General features: G+C 40.6%; 2 protein-coding genes across 3 annotated transcripts; both read left to right on the top strand.

Annotated features, from left to right (window-relative positions):
- Positions 1–9,003: 9,003 nt before the first annotated feature.
- On the top strand, positions 9,004–12,255 carry LOC125742078 (G1/S-specific cyclin-D2-like). Of its 2 annotated transcripts, XM_049013734.1 has the most exons (5): positions 9,004–9,543; positions 9,998–10,213; positions 11,335–11,462; positions 11,583–11,655; positions 11,899–12,255. In XM_049013734.1, exons 1-5 carry the CDS (start codon positions 9,352–9,354, stop codon positions 12,055–12,057), a joined length of 768 nt encoding a protein of 255 aa, XP_048869691.1. In that variant the 5' UTR covers positions 9,004–9,351; the 3' UTR covers positions 12,058–12,255. The 2 variants fall into 2 exon arrangements, with proteins under 2 accessions (XP_048869691.1, XP_048869690.1); XM_049013733.1 differs by having other exon boundaries at positions 11,335–11,655.
- Positions 12,256–12,858: 603 nt separating this feature from the next.
- On the top strand, positions 12,859–20,546 carry LOC125742074 (nucleobindin-2-like). The gene is made up of 13 exons (XM_049013728.1): positions 12,859–12,975; positions 13,970–14,099; positions 14,522–14,629; positions 14,838–14,970; positions 15,351–15,454; positions 15,839–16,024; positions 16,420–16,510; positions 16,856–16,914; positions 17,171–17,263; positions 18,130–18,219; positions 18,382–18,555; positions 18,640–18,754; positions 18,847–20,546. Exons 2-13 carry the CDS (start codon positions 13,971–13,973, stop codon positions 18,939–18,941), a joined length of 1,377 nt encoding a protein of 458 aa, XP_048869685.1. The 5' UTR covers positions 12,859–12,975; position 13,970; the 3' UTR covers positions 18,942–20,546.
- Positions 20,547–20,627: the final 81 nt, after the last annotated feature.

Genomic DNA, 20,627 nt, shown 5'->3' with positions numbered 1-20,627 from the left:
GAAACAACCAAGGAATGGGAAAAGGGAACTAGGGAAAGAAAGGGATCTTTTTTGTATTTTTTTAGATTTATTCACAGACACTTTTACAAACACGAGGTGCAACAAACTTCGAGAGTGACCCAAGCCAAAACAACAACCAAAACGGTTAACAAACACATCCCAAACTAAGCTAACTCTAAAGGAAATGAAAACGAGAAAACGAAATGACAAAGATTAAATCTAACTCCCTAACCAAAACCCCAGTAAACCACACATACGCATAAATAAAAAGGCAGTCACTCCTTACACACCTAACAGACATGTACAGAAAACACACAGGCCGAAACACAGCATCTGAAGGGGCGAGGCAAAGAGACCAGTCAGGAGCTAAGCAAGAGGTCAAAACCAGAAGACAAACAAACCAAAGGCAAAGGTACAAAAAGGGCGAAGCAGAAAACCAGAAACCAAACAATCAGAACCGTCATACACAAGAAGTCAATCAGAAACAGCAAACCAACACAGCAAAAGACAAAGCTTGGGCAAGGGCTCGAGCTGGATGTGTTCAGCAGGCTTTATCCTCAACAGGAACACAGGGCCAGGATCAGAGGTGGAAGGGGCGTGGCCGGAAACTGGGAGGGGGGCTGAAGCAGCAAGTAGTGAGTGGAGCTTGGGGCAGAAGACTGAGGTGTCCTGTAGACATATCCAAAACTCTTATGGCACGTAACACTGTGTTTAACATATGGAATTTTTTTGCCATCCAGCACCGGATATCTAATAGACAGTCTTCTAACCGAGATAGTAGTGATGTATCATCAGGGTTAACAGATATGTACAACTGTGTATCATCTGCATAACAATGAAACCCAATTCCATGTTGTCTAATAATGTTACCAAGAGGTAGCACGTATAAACAGTAGCGGGCCCAGGACTGATCCCTGTGGGACACCATATTCAACTTTGGTGGCCTTGGATGATTCATTGTTCACATGGGCATACTGACAGTGATCACTTAAATATGAGCGGAACCAAGAAAGTGCTGTCCCCATAATGCCAACTACACGTTCTAACCGGTCCAAGAGGATATTATGGTTCACAATATCGAATGCTGCAGTTAAATCTAGCAATACCAACAGAAATATACAGTCACGGTCAGAAGTCACAAGTAAATCATTCATTACTTTGACTAGAGCAGTTTCTGTGCTATGGTTTGTCTAAAGCCAAAATGATACAATTCATTGGTATTATTTTTTTGTAGGAAAGAAGACAACTGACGAACTACAACCTTTTCCATGGTCTTTGAAATGAAAGGAAGATTTGACATAGGTCTATAGTTTTCTAAAACACTATGTTTAAGATTTGGTTTCTTTAGGACGGGTCTAATAACAGCCATTTTAAAAGGTTTTGGAACATATACAAGCCTAAGAGATTAGTTTAACATATTTAACAGGGCAGTGCTAATCCATCCATCCATCCATCCATCCGCTTATCCTACTGGGTCACGGGGGGGTCTGGAGCCTATCCCGGAAGCAATGGGCACGAGGCAGGGAACAACCCAGGATGGAGGGCCAGCCCATCGCAGGGAACACTCACACACCATTCACTCACACATGCACTACTACAGGCAATTTAGCAAGTCCAATTAGCCTCAGCATGTCTTTGGATTGTGGGGGGAAACTGGAGTACCCGGAAGAAACCCCACCATGACATGGGGAGAACATGCAAACTCCACACACATGTTACCCAGCCGGAGACTCTAACCTGGGACCCAGAGGTGTGAGGCAATAACGCTAACCACTGCACCACCATGTCGCCCTCGGTGGTGATAATCTGCTGTGCAATTTCCTTGAAGAATCTGGAATTGGGCCTATGAGGCTAGTAGAGGATTTACAGGAGAAGATCAAGCTCAAAAGTTTTGAGTGAATGAAAGATTCAAAGGACTGATTATTGATAGGCATAAGACTAGAAGGAGGCTGGCAGCCATAAGTAGGTAAAGACGTGCACTGGATGGTCTGTCTAATCTTAGTTATTTTACCATTAAAAAATGTAATAAAGTCATCACTCTTAAGAGCTTTCAGGACTTGCGAGTTTAATGAAGAATTCTGTGTTATCATAGCCACGGATTCAAATAGGAATTTAGGATTGGTTTTGTTAACGTCTGTTAATCTGGAGAGATACATAGACCTAGCAGTCCCTAGTGCATGTCTGTATTTAGAGAGGCTCTTTTTCCAGGCAGATTTGAAAACTTCTAGTTTAGTTGAGTACCATTTGCACTTTAGCTTGCGTGATGCCTGTTTGAGTTCACGTGTATGATCAGAGTACCAGGGGGCAGGTTTGTTATCTCTATCCCTTATCCTCTTAAGTGGAGCTACAAGATCTAGAGTGCTGCGAAGGGATTTTTCCATGTTTGAAGTTGCCTGTTCAAGTTCATTTACACACGATGCTTCAGATGGAAGGACTGTGGAAGTTGTTTCATAAATGTTGTAGCTAGTGAGGCAATGGAATGTCTGATTCTGTACTTTGGAGCTGTGGTCGGTGAGAGGCTACTGGATTTCAAATGTTAACAAGTAATGATCTGAGAGCAGAGGACTCTGTGGCATAATAGACATATGTTCCACCAGGATGCCATGACTAATAATCAAATCAAGGGTATGGTTACAGACATAAGTAGGCCCGACTACATTCTGACATACACCTACAGAGTCAAGAATAGCTGCAAATGCTATTTTTAAAGGATCACTATCCTTCTCCATATGAATGTTAAAATCACCCACAATAACGGCTTGGTCAGTACTGATCACCAGGTTTGTTAAAAAATCAGCAAACTCCTTAAGAAAATTACTGTACGGCCCAAGCGGTCTATATACAATAACAATGGTGATTTGCGGTGAAGAGCTACAAAGAGACACTCCTAAGTTGGACTGAAAATTGCAGCAACACCACCACCTTTGCGATTTGGTCGAGGGTTATGCTCATAACTGTATTCCGCTGGAGCAGATTCATTTAGTGCCATGAATTCATCTGGTTTAAGCCAGGTCTCAGTAAGGTATAGGGCACCAAGACTAAAATCAGTGATCTTATATTCAGAAGTTCAAGTTTAAGTTTAATATTGCATCACAACTGTTTTCTAGTAACGGATTCATTGTGATTTTAATTAAGTTATTATGGCACACTCCACGGTGGAATAGTCCTCCATGATTAAAGACGCGGGGAACAGACACAGTCTCCATAAAATGAACCCTAGGTGACGACTCTAAGCGACTAGCAGTCGGTTATGCCGGTTTGCCTGCCGCCTGGACTTGGCACTAGTTAGTCAGCAGTTTGCCTGTAGACTATGAGCTATGCTTTTAGACAGGAGGTCTGTACCAGCCCGCGAGGGTTGAATATCATCCCTCTTCAAAAGCCCAGGCCTACTCCAGAACATCCGCCAGTTGTCTATATAACCCACAATATATATAAACCAATGTCTCCCATTCCACAATATATATAACCCAATGTCTCCCATTCGGAGTATGGGATTGTCATTTATTTCATGTTTATTGCTTTTGTATATGTGCTTTTTCATGTGTGTATTAGTTTTATATTGATTGTTATTTTTCTGTGTCATTAGTTTGGTATGTAGAGAAGTTTGAACTGACAATCATTTTTGGGGGTGAAGAACGGATTAAATTCATTTACATTCTTTCTTTTGGGGAAATTTGACTTGGACCTTGATCAAATCGCAACTCGATCAGCCTTCTGGAACTAAATAAGTTTGTGTTCCAAGGTACCATCGTAGTAAGAAATATGCCAGGATGTCTGAGTGCCTTATAACCAACTTACACATACAGTATTGTGCAAATCCATAGGCTGGCATAGACAATTATTTTTAAATTATGTTTATGTTGGTGTAACGCAATGATTTTTATGTCTGCCAAAGCGTGTCAGCTTACCGTTTGAAAACCTCTCTAGAAGTCACCACAGTACTTGCTGTTACCATCCAGAATACCTCTATATATTTTTTTAACTTAAATACTAACAAACTTTGCTTGGCTAAACAATTCTTTAAGAATAATTAATTAAGTGAATGAAGTTAGTGATGTGGTGGTGAATTTTGACGAATCCATGGAACGGCTGAGGTGCCCCTGAAGAGAGGTTTGGGAACTGAAGTGGTGTTCATCTAACCATCCAACAAGCCATCAGTAACTTTTTGGAAAAGACATTCATATCTACTATTTATTAGCATATTTTCTAATGTTAAATGGCATTTTTATTGAGCAATTATACACTTACTGCCCATATAGATAGCTTTAAACATAATTTTGTAGTATTAGAGACTAAAATTAATGGGAACATCAATTTTAAGTATTAATACATTTCATGTGGTGATAGCAGATAGCCTATCTGATGCTCATTCAAAAGTTAAAGATGGACAAAAGAGAGCTATTTGCATGTATGAGACCATATATGATTTGCCAAGTGTGCTTTTAACGTGACACATAATGTACCAGTCACTGGCTTTTTGGCATACAGGGGTTTCGGGTCTGACAATGACTTCTCCGCCAGACAATGAGTATTGATTAATGAAAATGCAGAGTTAAATCTGTCCACCAGATTTTTCATGATGACAAATAGCTAAGCTGCACCATGTTAGGGTACTGTGCTGCTACTGACAGTGTAGTGTAATTTTATTCACATTTTTCCAATGGCCAAGTTTCCATGTTAAGTTGATTACACTTTGACTTAATATTACTTGCTAATGATGTAACTTAAAAAAAAATGTGTTTAGATTTTTTTATGAATGCATTTTGTTACAGGATCTTTAATTAACTTTTTTTTTAAGGCAGAGGCAGGCCCATTCCTATCAAGTCCTCTGTATTTATTCTGTAACTCCAGTATCAACAATCCGCTATGGTGCACACCTACTGTAGGATGGGCTAACAATTTTGACCTCAGTATTTTAAAAATCCTGGCTACGGCCCTGTGCAGAAAAATAGTTTGACCCTTGTATGTACTGCATATATACTGTTAATGATGTAGTACAAGTATTAACTGTGGCTGTCACTGGAAAGACTGGTGTGAAAGGATAACCTTAGTTGGAATCCACCTCCTCAAGAAAAGAAACACTCTTTGTGACTAAATGCGACTAAAATGTATGATCCACTATGTTCTCATCACCAGTCATGTCTTGACAGTGGTTGGACAGCAACTAGCAACCTCATGTTAAAAAGATCTCTTTAAATTGTCCAATCATCAGATTTCTGTCATGTTCACTATCTTTGTTATGCCATAATTATTGCCCAACAGGAAAACTGAACTACAAGATACCCTTTGCTGTACATGTATCATACTGATCTTACTATCCTGTGGGAAATCTCTTAAAATATTGTTATATTTGTTATTTCATATAGAAATCAGATCAAAGTCGGTTTAAAACGCCACAGGGAAATGATGGTCTTAAGCATTAAGCACCAGTCTTCCTCACAATAAGGATACCGTGCAATTCTGCCAAAGGCAGTTAGGGATATTACAGTTTTGACTGGGTATATATTTAGTAGGTAACATTTTAATGGTTTGTAATTTCTAATGTAAGTTCTATCGACCAACAGTTTCTACTGAAGACAGATACAAAATGTATACAAAGCAAGTAAGCACCAGATAGGGCATCGATTATTGTAATACTCCTTGTCAGATTTACATTATGCAGAGTACTTCTGTATAGTCAACCAGTAACTGAGAATTTCTCGTGCCTCTTGACAGTGCAGCCTGCCCTTGGCGTGCCCTTTGTCCCACTTCTCTGACTCCTCAAGTGTCTGTTCAAATAGTGTCTCATGTTTAAATTTCTGTTTGACAAAAGGAACACCAGCAACCCGTCCATCCGGACAAATGACCCGTGAAATCGGAGGGATAGGCCTGCCTCTCATTCTGTCCAGGGTCCTCCTCCTTGTCTTCTCCTCTTTTAGTGCATGCCTGTGTGCAGATGGGAAGTATGAATTTAACACACTACTTAAACAGCTTGCAATATGTTACTCTGCTTTATCTTCTTGTATAAAGCAAATGATTTACTGTAATATATCTGTCTTTGCAATGCTTTTCATAAGAAGTGCTATTCTATAGGCATTCCCTATCTGAACATGGGAATTAAATGTTTTTAAATCTTTCAACTTTGTTGCATGGAATGAATGATTAGTACATTGTATGATAAAATGTTTAGCCAATTATTGATACAGTATTATTGTTTTTGCTGTCCTCCATAATTCTTGCACCCGGCTTTTGATGAATTTATGGGTATAAAGTGTTATTTATCAGTTATTATTTTACAAAAGCAGTCCCATTTTTAATAAAGTACCGGTCTGGGACTGGAGACAGGAGCCCCCTGACACATTTAATCTTATACCATCTCTGGCTCTCTCTGTGTCTGATCTCAGCTGTCCTGTTTCACTGAGCTGTTGAAGGATTTCGTAATTCACACAATTCTTCCTTTTTGGTCAAATATTGGGCAAAAATTGTGAAATTGTTTAACCTCTTTTTGTGGTAGTCACATTGTTCGGTGAAATGAGTGACAGTGAAATGAATGAAACTGAGGTGGACCCAACGGAGAATGGGAAACATTTTATGAAATGACACTTAAAAGTGTAACTTAAATCTAGGTCCATTTTAGGGCTAACACACAATATAGGCAGCTGAAAGCCTCTAATTCACCAAACTGGCATCCCATCCAGGGTGTTCCCCTGCCTTGTGCTGCCAGGGACAGGGTTCAGGATCCCAACAGCTGTGTACTGGCTAAATGCCTGGAAGATAGACGCAGGAAATTCATCGCTTCGACACAAAGCGTTAATTTTTTTTAGCTTTGATCTCATTAATGCTTGCATCATTTTGATACCCAAATGGGAGAATAGTATGAGCAAAAATGTTAATAGAGGCCTATAATATTCCTTCTTGGTTGTAAACATCACGAGAGTTTAGGTTATGCCACTGGATAGGATTTGATTTATTTTATTGAAAACTTATACCTTAAAATCGTCATGACAAAAATGAGAAACAATCTACACAGCCTTGCAGGGCTTATTGTAGAACCAAAACAGAAGCAAAATAACCACAAGGGGGTCCAACGGAAGGTAGAAAGGAACAACCAGGAGGGACCAGGGTAAACCAAAATATAGAGAGCACAGTAGGGATCCAAACTGAAACAACTACTAAAGTGCACTAATAACTACAATGACAAGACTAAGGAACAAGGCACAAACAGGTTCATATATATACAAATCCAAAGGACCAGATGAGGGACAGGTGTAGGTCATTACAGTAGGCCAAAAACTAGAAATAATGTATAACTAGAATCAGGTGAAGGTAGTAAGGGACCAAACAAGATGGCCAGCAAATGGAATGAAAGAAGGACAGATCATGACAAAAAATCTGAAGATCTTTCATGTTATTAAGGGTTCTTTTAGTATTTGTCATGCTTGGGTTTTTAGAGCTATTTGTCAAATAGGTTTTATATTTTAGATTGATCACGCAGTCAGAATTAAATAATGTGTTGATCTGACTGTTGAGTACCTGCAATTATATGTACATACAGTATGCCGTTTCAATGCCTTTTGAAGGCATTGAAATTCAGTTTGTAGTTTCTTGCAAGTGGTATTCTTGCTGGAAATGAATAATCTGTACTTCACAAGTTTAAATTAAATGATTAAATCTATTAAAATATGGGTCATTGTATAAATTGGAGAATTTTCCAAAAAAACCTGTTTCAATGAAAATCAATTTGTTTTTTTGTTTTTTTGCAGAATAATTGACATTACCTTTTGGGTATATTAATATTATATTATTTATATCTCTGATTTGATCATTTTAAACCATTTTTGACAAATATGTAGCCAAATATAAAAGAAAACAAAACTATATTACATGTTTTTAAATCTTTCAACTTTGTTGCATGGAATAAATGATTAGTACATTGTATGTCAAAATGTTTAGCCAATTATTGATATAGTATTATTGTTTTTGCTATCCTCCATAAATCTTGCACCGGCTTTTGATTAATTATTTTTGTTTATTACAGAAATAAATGGCAATATAACAAAACTGATTAACTTCCCTAGAGGGAAAAGTGACCGTTTAAACAATGCAGCGGTATCATTTGAGTCTGTCTTCAAACTCATTTTAAAATTCAGAAAATTGATATGATATAGTAATGAGATTGTGAGAATGACCCACATATTCTCCTTTGTGTTAGTTGTATATTAATTTAGTGATTTATGACTGAAAGTTTTAATGTTAGGTGCGATTAATCGCAATTAATCACAGAAAACTGTGCGATTAGTAAAGATTTTAACCAATTCATAGCCCTAATAAAAATATCATAAATCATACATATGCAATTGTGTGCATAGAAAAATTACGATCATTGTAGTAACATCTAAGTGAAACCTTTTACTGCTGCCAAAGGAGAGAGATCCTGATGAGCCTGACCCTCCCATGACCGACAAGGAACCCCAGAGGACTGCTGCTGTGTCTGCGCATACAATGGAACATAAGGCCAGGAGCCGGTGTCTCACGGCTCTGTATGAGGGGAGACAGCATGGCTCATTGACCTGCCTGGCATCACCGTTGCTTTCGTATGCTCCGCCCTGCCCTCTTGATTGTGAGCACTCAACCCTGAACGGATAAACAGATTGCAGCTGAGGGGGAACAGGCAGCCCACCACAGATTGCTTTGACAATGAGATTCCTCAGAGGGACCCAGAGCACATGCATCATTATCAGCTAGGGAATGGGCAGCTTTTAGTACAGTACCATATGTCTGAGGATCAAACTGTGCCATAGGTACCTGCATGTTCTGCATGCTGGTTTAGAACCGCAAGACTGTACATTAGAGTAAAGTGTTAAAATGGCACAGAATAGAATGAAACATTAACTAAAAACTCATGCTGCCATAAAGCCTGGCTGCATTGTTATTCATTCCCATTGTCACTATTTGGAGATGACCTTTTTGTCATTCTACTCTTCCTTTTTTTGGTTAGGGTGGCAATCTGTTTTCCCTGCCTCATCTCCTGAACATTCCCTCCCCTTTTGCTGTCTTCCAATCCACCTGCTGATGCTTCTGTTGAATAGTTTTGTTTTGTTTTTTCCTAATAACAATTCCCTCTTTCTTGTCCACAAAACAAAGTGCCTCTACAGGCCCCTCCCATTTTACAGTTTATAGGGGGTATATATTGAAGAGGCAAGAGATGGAGGCTTAAGGAGAGGCACACAGTGACACAGACAGAGGGAAACAGATAGGAGACGAGATACAGACAGACACACAGAGGCAGACAGAAGGGCAGCCACACTGCATCAGAACCTACTACTGCCTCCACTGCTGAAGGGCTCTGTCCTCTTTCTGCTTGGCTCCTCGATGTCTGCGTCACGGTCGGGTGAGGGTGCCTGTATGAGACTCCCTGAGCCTTGCCGCAGAGGCTCATGGGACCTCACTGTCATCGAAGGGCTGCTAATGTCCGAGAACAAGTATATGCCCTCGCCACTTTACGTGTCTCTCATTGAAGAAGATTCGCACACCAGGGAGGCCCTGACCAACTGGACACTGCAGGTACTGTGCGTATGTTTGGATTTGATAAGTTCTACAGGTGCTGCTTCATATTGACTGTGCACCACTGCCATTAATATAAGTATCTTGAGTACATCTGACTACATTTTTTTTGTATAATTATCACTCTTGAAGTGTCTTGAAGGGGCAGCACAGTGGTAAAGAGGTCAACACTGTTGCCTCACACCTCTGGGACCAGGATTAAAGTCTCCTCCATGACTCTGTGTGTGGAGTCTGCATGTTCTCCCTGTGTCGTCGTGGGGTTTCCTCCAGGTTCTCTGGTTTCCCTATCTATCTATCTGAATATGTGCATTATAGATAAGCTCCAAGTGGAAACGGCAGAGGGCGCTTTCTGACGAGTTTGTCTTTTCATTACTATGTAGAATAAAACGTGCTGATATTTGTGTGCACTTAGGCACTCGACATTTTTAATTGTATTTCTCCCCCCACGCTGCAGGTGTGCGGCGAGCACGGCTCTGCGGATTCGGTGTTTCCCCTGGCCATCTCACTGTTAGACCGCTATTTGTCCCAGTCCTTCTCCCTGCCCATCTCGCCGCTCTGCCTGACTGCAGCCTGCGTTCTGCTCGCTTCCAAACTCGCGGATGAAGAGGCTGTCAGCGCAGAGGCCCTGTGCATGGCTGCTCGCTTCGCTTTTCTCCCACAGCACCTGCGGGTGAGTCATCTCTGAGCCCCTCTGCCATTGCCATGAACCTGCTTTTTACAAGCCAACTAACTCTGTGTAACACTTAATATAGTTCAGGCTGCACTTCCAGCTATTTTGTGAAAGAAGTTGATTAGAAAAAGTGAGATAATTGTGTAGTTTCAGTGATATTTTATAACTTCAGAGTCCCATAACTCCTACAGCCATTTGAAGAGTTTTTAAAAGCAGGTAATGAGTACTTTCTTCCCAATTAAATGAAAACATTTTCCCCCCTCCCCCCATGCCAACTTAAAACACCTTTGGGGTGCATTTAATTCATGTAGGGGATCATGCAATGGGTCATTGATTTACATACAATTAGTACACACACATACACACACATTAGATTGGACTACTCCACAGCCTTCATAAGTGACAGCAGTAAAATGCAGTTTGTGAGATGAAATTTGACCTTCAATAAGTAAATTAGTTCAATTTGACCACAACATGAAAAAAAATACATTTTTTAGCTTTCCATTGATCTATGTAGTAGCTTTCATGGTAAAAAAATGCAGCTCATAAAAAAGCACACAAATATATACAATTATATTTTTTTGTTACCTGGGCCATTGAAAAGGCCCTGAGGCTCACGAAGGTATATGCTGTAATTTACATTCCAAATTTCCTCAAAATCAAAAGTTTCTGGAAAATTGTTGAATTAGTTGATTCATGGGGGCGGCATGGTGCCATGTTAGCACTGTTGCCTCACACCTCTGGGACCCGGGTTCGAGTCTCCGCCTGGGTCACATGTGTGTGGAGTTTGCATGTTCTCCCCGTGTCGTCGTGGGGTTTTCTCTGGTTACTCCAGTTTCCCCCCACAGTCCAAAGACATGCTGAGGCTAATTGGAGTTACTAAATTGCATGTGTGAGTGAATGGTGTGTGAGTGTTCCCTGTGATGGGCTGGCCCCCCATCCTGGGTTGTTCCCTGCTTTGTGCCCATTTCTTCCGGCACCAGAGAGGGCTCCAGACCCCCCGCGACCCAGTAGGATAAGCGGTTTGGAAAATGGAAGAATGGATGGATAGTTGATTCATTGAATTAAATGGATGTTGAATTTACCCTGTCGGTTCCTTCTTACATGCCTCTTTCAATTAGGACATGGAGATTATCGTCCTAGCATCTCTCCATTGGGACATTACTGCCGTGACCCCCCAAGACTTCCTTCCACACTTCTTGTCTGCATTGAGGGACAGGACTGGGACCCTCGGCAGAGACACCGCAAGGTTGCGCTCAGTTCTCCGCGCTCGGTGCAGCACCCTGGCCGCCTTGTGCATATGCGACTCCCAGTTTTTGGGAACACGCCCCTCCGTGATTGCAGCCGCGGCTTTGAATTGTGCCCTTAGGGAGCTGGGGGTCCAGCGAGTTCAGCTTGACAGGATGACCAGCACACTGGCAGGACTTTGTAAAACAGATGCGGTGAGTAGGCTACTTTAAATTGCGCAACCAGGAAAAGAGACATTTTTTACATTTAATCATACGCCGTAATGAAAATGTAAAATGTCAGTTTGCATACATATAAAAATACAAATATTATGGAGGAAATCATGTTATCGATCTCAGTTTCAGTTGGAGTATAGTGCTCTTCACGCACGTGAACACTTAAAACTTAAAAGTTTAACCATGTACGATAATACCAGTGTCTTGTTTTCGTGATGCCAGACAGCGGTGCGGCACTTTTCTGAGATAATAGAAAACATGCTCAGGAGGAGTCAGAGGATGGGACTGAAGGAGAGGGATCTGAATGCTGATGTCAGTAATGAAGAAACGGAGGAGTGCAGAGCCAGCACACCAACGGACTTAAGGGACGTTGATTTTTAGGCAATTGTGAAATGTGCTGCGTAATTTTACCACTCAGTCGGATTAGATGTTTAGAGAATTTACCAATAGGTCCCCAATTTTCCATCTTGTGGTCCATTTTGTCATGGTAGTAGACGATTTTAATTTTCATTTTTGCTGCTTTTTTGGTGTTTTACATTTGTTGTGACTTGATTGGATTAATATCGTAACTATTGTGTATTTTACTTGATGTTTTATTTATTAATTTATTTAGTTATTTATTTCAATTATTTATTCGTCTATTTATTTATTGTTTGTTATTCATTTGTCTATTTGTTTATTGTCTGATTATTTATTTATTGCGATATTTATTTATTAATTTGTTGAAAATATTTATATCAGCACTGTATTTCTATGTCAAAAATGTGGTTCATTATCTTTATTTTGTACCGTTTTATTTTTTAAATATTTATATAGATATATTTTTTAAAATTATAAAATAAACTGTTTTAAAACGTTTTAGCATAACGCACCTTATTTGCTACAATTTTCATAATCTAGCCAAATTAAGGGAACTCTTGCTCTTCGGTATTTCACAATCCTGAAAATCAACTGTTTAATATTTGACAAAATTAAAACACAACATTAGGCTTTTTTTGTAACGTGAATTTTGAAAGTGGCTGACTAACATACAGTACTATATAAGTACTGCATTACTATTCACAGGCAGCCCCCAAGCATATTCACATAATCCACACTGATAATTAGGAGGACACTCTACACCCGTTTACAATCGGCACTAAAAAAAACTACAATTACCACGTCGCTGGTTGATGCCGTCAATTTTCCCATGGATCCGTGCGTGCTGGGAACGTACGGATAACGACGATTGACGTTGACCGAAAAGGAGACGTGTAGGCAAGACGGCAGTCGGTGGGTGACAGGGACGAGCGGATGCATGTAAGTGGAGTATTACTGGGGTCAGGACGGCTAGCAATACTGATGAGTAGGCTAATAAACAAGAGACTAAGTTATGGCTACGCGGAGAGCTGACGGAGGCAGATACAAGTAATTAAATATACGGGACTTTTAGATTATCAAAGTTCTTTGCTTCTGGCAGATGATTTGGAATCCCGTGTTGTCCAGTATGGCACCTCAACCTCTGTTTGTGTTATCGTTTTGTTTCTCGGCCATTCAGCTGTTTACGTCACATGTTAGTGTATCTTCTTCATAGCCTAATTTTTTGCGTCAGCTTTTTTCTCTTTGCTTTTTCAGGTACATTTCTGTGTCCCTTGTGTGAAGTCAGTAATGTGCTTCGAATGTCCTACTTCTTTGCCTTGCTGTGCTGTAATATTTTGCTTGCCTTAGCTGAATTGAGTTTTCTTTTCTCAATGTTTCGATATTAAGTTACGAACAGACTAGATGCTTATATGTTTCATATTATGAATTTGTCTTAATGTATTCATGTCGTTTTAGGTTATACTTAGACGAGAAAGGTGTGACAAATATGAGTCATCAAGAGTTTGGTCTTTACAACTTGGGGTGAAAGTACCATATGCATCCATTAAATTAGTAATCTGTTAGGTTGAACTTAAGTCAAAATTGTGATTGCTATGAGTTATGTCTTCAGTTGCATATAATACTACTACTACTAATAATAATAATAATCAATTAGGTGATATACACGTCCAGATTGATTATTTAATAAGTAAATGTAGTTAATTACTTTAAATAACATACAATGTAATTTAATATAAAAAAACTGTTGTATGATGGTAAATTACTTTTTATTGTTTTCCACAGTCATCCTAAGTTCAACTGACCCAACTCCAAACATTACATGTCCAAATGGTTCTTGACACTTCTCTGAAGGGTACCATGACCTAAAATGCCAGCACCGTGTGGTTGTTTCCTGTGCCCAGATGACACTAATGCCCTCACTCTTTGTAAGCAGAATGGCTGTGATTCCCTACTGGCTGTTGCTCCTGTCCATGTCAGTGGGAACGTGGTCAGTGCCCATTGACCATAACAAAAAGCCTCCAGGAACTGAGCCCCCTCAAGAAGACAAGCAAGATGACAATATGGTACTTCATGTCATTAACAGACAGCACTGGTTACAGTAGATGGGGTCTTTCTCAATATGTGTACTTGATCGTACTTGCGTTCTTGTGTACCCGTTTAACATCATCTTCCATTGCTGAAGACCAGTCGCAAAACTAAGAACAGAAGTACAGAGGATGGTAAAAATCCCTGAATGTTGTTCATGCCCTCTCCCCCCCCCACCACCCAGATATCAAGGATACGTGGGTTGCAACCTTGTTGAACAAGACTAGTCCCATGATTCATTGCGCCCCAAGTTTGTTCTTGGGAGGCAAGTTAGCAAACTGGTCTTGACAAGACCGCAAGTACGATCTTGACGTTCCTGGTATTGAGCAACACCTAGGGTTCTAATTCATCACATACTGTCATTCTCCTACTGTTTATCTAATTTCAATGCTTTTCTTAGGACACAGGACTGTACTATGATAGATATCTTAGAGAAGTGATTGAAGTATTGGAGACAGACCCACATTTCAGGGAAAAGCTACAGACTGCTAACACAGAGGACATCAAAGTGAGTCTTGAACTTGCACATTATTATTCATTTCAGTTTTGTTTTGATTGTTTGATTGTGTTTTTCCTTGCTTGTTTCCATGGTCGTTTTTTTCCCTGCTTTCGTTTTAGCTTGCTTTGTTTACTTGTTTTTTTTTTGCATCTACACAAGTCATGAACATAACTTACTGTAACCAATGGTAACCCAAACTTTCTGTGTGGCTTTCTAGAGCGGACGCTTAAGTAAGGAGCTGGACTTGGTGGGGCACCATGTACGGACACGTCTGGATGAACTGAAGAGGCAGGAAGTGTCAAGGCTCAGGATGCTGCTTAAGGCCAAGCTGGACAGCTCAAATGCACATGGTGAGAGGATGAGGCATATGTGTATGTGTGAGTCTGGGTCTGTCTGTCTGTATCGGTTCACCCATCTATGCAGGCCATGCATGCGGCAGCACGATTGAGAGGCAGTAAAGAGTGGATGTTTCTCAATACCAAGAAAGCAAAAATCGTGCTTGTAGCCTTGGCAAGACTGATTTTGCTAAGTTGCCTCCCAAGATCAATCATGGGATTGATCTCATTTGATGAGGGTACTAACGATGTATCCTTGATATTTGGGGCGGGTCAAGAGCGACATTTGGGGATTTGATGAATATGATGTAAAACAGGTACACATGAACACAAGTACGGTCAGGGGTGCATATTGAGAAACACAAACAAAGTGTGACTCTGGTCTTTGACTGCAGATATACAGGTAGACCATGCATCTCTGCTGAAGCAGTTTGAACATCTGGATCCCCAAAACCAGCACACCTTTGAGGCCAAGGACTTGGAGCTTCTCATCTCCACGGTATAAGGGCCTGTGGGGGAAAATTTGGGGGAAAACAAAAAATGAAGACATAGTGCAAAGACAATACACACAGTGCAGAGAGTATTAAGCAAGTACAAGTAAATTAATGGGAAAACATTTGTAAGTTAATAGGAGTATACAAGCAAGTAACATAATCAGTGTATGGAGCTATGTGTTCTGACGTATTATGGCTGGGAAGAAGACTGAAAAAGAAAAGGAAGAATGAGAAAGGAGGGAATATTAGAGACATGATGCTGGACAGCCAGAATCAAAAGATGCCTTGTACAGTAGGTTGAGATGTTAAGGTGTCAGTATAGTGTTGTAAAACTGGATGTTGTTGCATGCATATACACAGCTGCTCATTCAGTTCTCACTGCTTGGCAGGCGACCAAGGACCTGGAGAGCTACGACAAGGAGCGGCATGAGGAGTTCAAGCGCTACGAGATGCTGAAGGAGCACGAGCGACGGGAGTACCTGAAGGGGCTCGACCAGGAGAAGCGGGAGGAGGAGGAGAAGAGGCTGGAGGAGCTGAAGGAGAAACACAGACAGCATCCCAAAGTCAACTCGCCGGTGAGACGGGAATGGATAGCATGCATGCATGCATGCATGGATGGATGGATGGATGTAGGCAGGGTGGAGGTTGATGGGAGGTAGAAGAAAGTAGTTGCATTAAGAAATGGGCTTTTAGCTCACAAACATGCAAATAATGTCTTTAGCCACAAACGTATAAGCCAAATATGTAGTGACCGCAGTGTGAAAGGGTTAATGCATTATATATTTTTAAATGCACTCCGCTGCATGTCAGGCAGTTCCTGATTTCCACAGCTGTGCATTTAAAAACGTATAATGCCCCACCTGTCTTTGATTAACCCATGCGTATGGGTCAAGAGGAGACATGCTTTTTAAAAGCCGTTGGATCTTGTGTGCACCTCACTGACTTAGCTCCCGGTTCCTCTCCGTCTTAGGGCAGTGCGAAACAGTTCCGGGAAGTGTGGGAGGAAACGGATGGCCTCGACCCTCAGGAGTTCAACCCCAAAACTTTCTTCAAACTACATGGTCAGTTAATCTCTTAAATGTATTGCCATTAGTGCTCAGTTTTTGGTTCTACTTTGTTTTCTATACAAAGATATATCAGATACAAATAGGTTAGGTCTGATACTGCTGCCTTTTTTTTCTTCATTTTATGTTCAACAAATGGTATGAGATTTCTGATTTGTAATAGGAAAAACTTTGTTCTTGCGTCTATGATGCTTGCAAAGCTGATCCTTCCTTTAAGCACATTGTCTCCCCCTTGAGGCATTGAAAAATAATGCCGTTATTTCAAATGGTACACATTATGGCAGTAGTGTGCATTTTCTATCAGTAATACAGGATGTAAAACAATACTCTTTCCCTACTAAGATACCAATGAGGATGGGGTTCTGGACGAACAGGAGCTTGAAGCTCTGTTTACCAGAGAGGTACTGTGCTTATCTCCATCGCACCGTGTGCGCGCGCGTGTGTGTGTGTGTGTGCGCGCGCGCGTGTGTGTGTGTGTTTGTGAGCGGGTATACTTATCCTTATGAGGACACAATGTCCCCATAACGTGATAAATATCCGTTTTTTTTTTTTTTCCCTTATGGGGACCAGTTTCCTCCTCTCTCTCTCTCTCTCTCTCTCTCTCTCTCTCTCTCTCTCTCTGCAGTGCAGACGATATACACTGTGCTTCTCTTTCAGCTGGAGAAGGTGTATGACCCACGGAACGAAGAGGACGATATGATGGAGATGGAGGAAGAGAGGCTGAGAATGAGGGAACACGTCATGAAGAATGTCAGTTGCTCTGCAGCCCTTCCTCTAACTATGATCCGTAAACTCCTGTGCTGTTACACATGCATCAGTTACACTTTGTTTCTCTTTGGACTATTATTTATCTATTTATTATGACAGCTTTCTCAATTCCATACAGAGATGTTTAGAGGGCCAGGTACTTGGGGTGGGGGAATCCCCCCCCCCTTGGTAAACTCATTGGTGATAAATAAGGGATGCTCATAACATCGAAATGGCATAAAAACAGGCATTTAGGCTATATCACGATACTCAAATTGATGACAGTATGAATGTTCATAATTAGATGTATTTTTTTTGTGATTAGTTGTCATTGTTGACGCACCACAGAGTGAGCAACAATGAAATGTGTTCTCTGCATGTAACCCATACGTGACATAGCAGGGGGCTGCTAATTCAGCACCCGGGGAGCACTGCTTGGGGGCGGTACCTTGCTCAGGGTAACTCAGTGGTGCCTTGCTGGTCAGGGATTCAAACCTGCAACCTCTCAATTGCCAGTGTGCATCCCTAACCATCAAGCCACCACTGCCCACTGATAGTTTGCCAAAATATCATCCAGCCCTTCAGTGTATCATAAGAGAACTCATACGCAGGCGGATTTTAAATAGGGAAAATACTATCCTTTTATCAGAACTTCTTACCTTGTAAACTTGTATTTAGTTCTAGCCAGTACATTACAATCAAAGATTATTGTCTGCAGCGCTACCAGCACCTTAACCCACTGAACACATTCTCCATGTCCTGGTGGCTGAATTTGCCCAACCACAACAATTCAGGCATACTCTGCCAGTTCATGAACGATAATAATTTGACATTACAATTAATATTCTAGTTTTTTATTATCTCTGTAGGTGGACACCAATCATGACAGACTGATCAGCCTGGAAGAGTTCCTTAAATCCACAGATAAGAAAGAGTTTAATAACTCTCAGGAATGGGAGGTGAGAGCAGACGGAAGTCCATAGAAGCTTCTGTGGGGGCAGGGTTTGGGGGGTCCAGAGCACATACATTTTTGTGTTTTGTGAATTAATTTGCTGAACTGTTTTGAGTATTGGTACTTCCTTATAGTCACATGTGGATTTATGTGTCATTTCCTGTTGAAGACCCTAGATGACAGGAAACCGGTATACTCTGAAGCAGAGCTCCAGCAGTTTGAGGTGGAGCTCCGGGATAAGGAGATTGAGCTAGGCAGACGGGCGGCATCGCTACAGCACGAGGAGGAGCTGCTCAGAGAGAGGGGCAAGGCCTTAGAGGCACAGAAGAAAGAGTATCAGCAGGTGAGAAGGGTCATAGGAGTATTATTAGCAGTGTGCTAAGAAGCACAGTCCTTTTATATTAGTGTTTCTGTGCATTTTGGTCAGGCACTATTGGAGCTATCTCAGAAGCAAAAGGACCCTCAGGCAGTAGTGGGGCAGCCACCTGCTGGTCCAAAAGATGACCTGGAGTTTCATGAAGAGGTGAAGAATGCAGAAGAAGGTGAGGGGAAGGTGGATGATGGTAGAAGATTAGAAATGTGTAGACATGACTTTTTGTTGTTTAAACATCTTTTTTACCTTCTGGGTTTTCAGATGCAAAGGTGCCTGTTTCTCAGGAGGAAGGCAGGGAGGCTCAGAACAGCCTCCCAGTAGAACATGTGCAGAGTCAGTTCTCACAGGGCCCCTAACGTCACCACAGTGCTACACCTGCTTGGGTGGTGTGCTGCCAATTTGTCTGTCTGTCTGTGTCTGTCTGTCCATTCAGGCCATACTTGTTGATGTTAACATTTCATTTTAACATTGTAATTAGTGTTCCGTTTGTTACCAACAGTATGGCAACTCAAATTTTTTTTTTTTTGGAGATAAGTATTTTGGAGGTAAATATTTTAATGTTGCTATTTGTAGATAATCTAAGTACATCTCTTAAACTTTTAAAAATAATTTCAAGATATCTAAACGGATTTTAATTTAAATCTAAACAGATATTTTGATTACGATACGATAGATAAAATCATTCCAGGTCTGTTTATGGCCATATTATAAAGATATCTTAAAACCATTTTTAAGCTTAATGTATGTGGAATCAATTCTCTAAAGGACTCTTTAAATTTACATAAATATTGTGTGGCTGAATTACATTATTTCTATAACATTTATTTTGGCTTAGCTTCTTTCTCTGAAAGTTTTGCCATAGCTGTATTTTCTAGATGTATTGCAAAGGCAGTGTTCATTTTAATTGGTGGTACTCCACTTGCATAGAAAATGCCTGCCATATCGATTTCTTTCAGCATCAGGCCATATTGTCATATATGTGACCCATCGCCACGAAATGGGTGTATTTCTACCAGTGCGACTTAAGACTCATTTCGTGATGATGGGTCACATATGTGCATTTGTATCCAAGGTTCTCAAACTACCGTTTTCTGTTTCCTCTTTCCACCTTAAACAATACTAAAGTGTTTGTATCTTGCTGCCATTTTAGATATGGGGGGGGGGGAATTTGCAAACTGTTTGGGATATGAACCTATGACCTTCATGCCCCTAACAATGCATCGTCCGTGTTGCGACTGTGGTCCACTTTTCACTTTATAATTTCTATTCACAGATTCACAATTTGTATGAGTAGCTTACTGTTACTGCCTCTTCCACTGTGTCGTTTTGTTTATGGTTTGTTAATGGTGTGTATCTCTGTTATCGTGTTACCTAAATGAGCGCTTATATGTGTGAGAAAGCAGGTCGGCTTTTGGAACAGATGCACTGGCACATGCTTTGAAGTCATGTCAGCAATGTGCTGTGTTGCTTATATTGTGTGTAATTATAGATTGGCTTCTGTTTCATGGTCAGACTTACCTTTTATCTTACATCATGAGTGCTTTCTGCCCCAAATGACAGTTCAGTCAGCATTTTTTAATTGTTCTCCATCAGACTGCTGTCTTGCGAACCACTAAGAGTTTTCTATATACTCTATGAACACACAATTCATACTTCTTAATGAAGAGTTTCTCCCTCTGATATCATCAGGATAAATTTCTATTCCCCATTTGACTTGTAAGTCTTTAAGGGAAACGTATGTGGTCTACAAATAATTTTCTGGACTTTTTGTTACCTGTGTGCAGTCCTGTTTTTTTTTTTTTTTTATACAGAATTGTCATTTTATGTCATATCAGTGTTGGGGGTGAGGATTAACCACATTTCTATAGGATCATTTCTTTAGGGCAAGAAATGAAATTCAGCACTCTACTGTGTACTGTACTGAAGAAGACGATCAAATAAAATGACAGAATTTTGGTGCAGTTCCCCTTTAAGGTCTTAGTCACTGTGTTTGCACAATTTCTCACACCCCTCTAAGCCCATGTCTCAATCACAGACAGCCA

Source organism: Brienomyrus brachyistius, chromosome 5, assembly GCF_023856365.1.
Source record: "Brienomyrus brachyistius isolate T26 chromosome 5, BBRACH_0.4, whole genome shotgun sequence".
Lineage (NCBI taxonomy): Eukaryota > Metazoa > Chordata > Actinopteri > Osteoglossiformes > Mormyridae > Brienomyrus > Brienomyrus brachyistius.
Note: the sequence above shows the minus strand (reverse complement) of the source record. Positions and strands in the feature narration are given on the sequence as shown.

Excerpts from the sequence above, each read along its gene's own strand:
- LOC125742078 (XM_049013733.1), top strand. The coding sequence starts at position 9,352 with ATGTCTGCGTCACGGTCGGGTGAGGGTGCCTGTATGAGACTCCCTGAG. Across the intron at positions 9,544-9,997 it reads TGACCAACTGGACACTGCAG|GTGTGCGGCGAGCACGGCTC; the intron begins GTACTGTGCGTA and ends CCCACGCTGCAG. Across the intron at positions 10,214-11,334 it reads TTCTCCCACAGCACCTGCGG|GACATGGAGATTATCGTCCT; the intron begins GTGAGTCATCTC and ends TCTTTCAATTAG.
- LOC125742074 (XM_049013728.1), top strand. The coding sequence starts at position 13,971 with ATGGCTGTGATTCCCTACTGGCTGTTGCTCCTGTCCATGTCAGTGGGA. Across the intron at positions 14,971-15,350 it reads GGACAGCTCAAATGCACATG|ATATACAGGTAGACCATGCA; the intron begins GTGAGAGGATGA and ends CTTTGACTGCAG. Across the intron at positions 16,511-16,855 it reads AACTTTCTTCAAACTACATG|ATACCAATGAGGATGGGGTT; the intron begins GTCAGTTAATCT and ends TTCCCTACTAAG.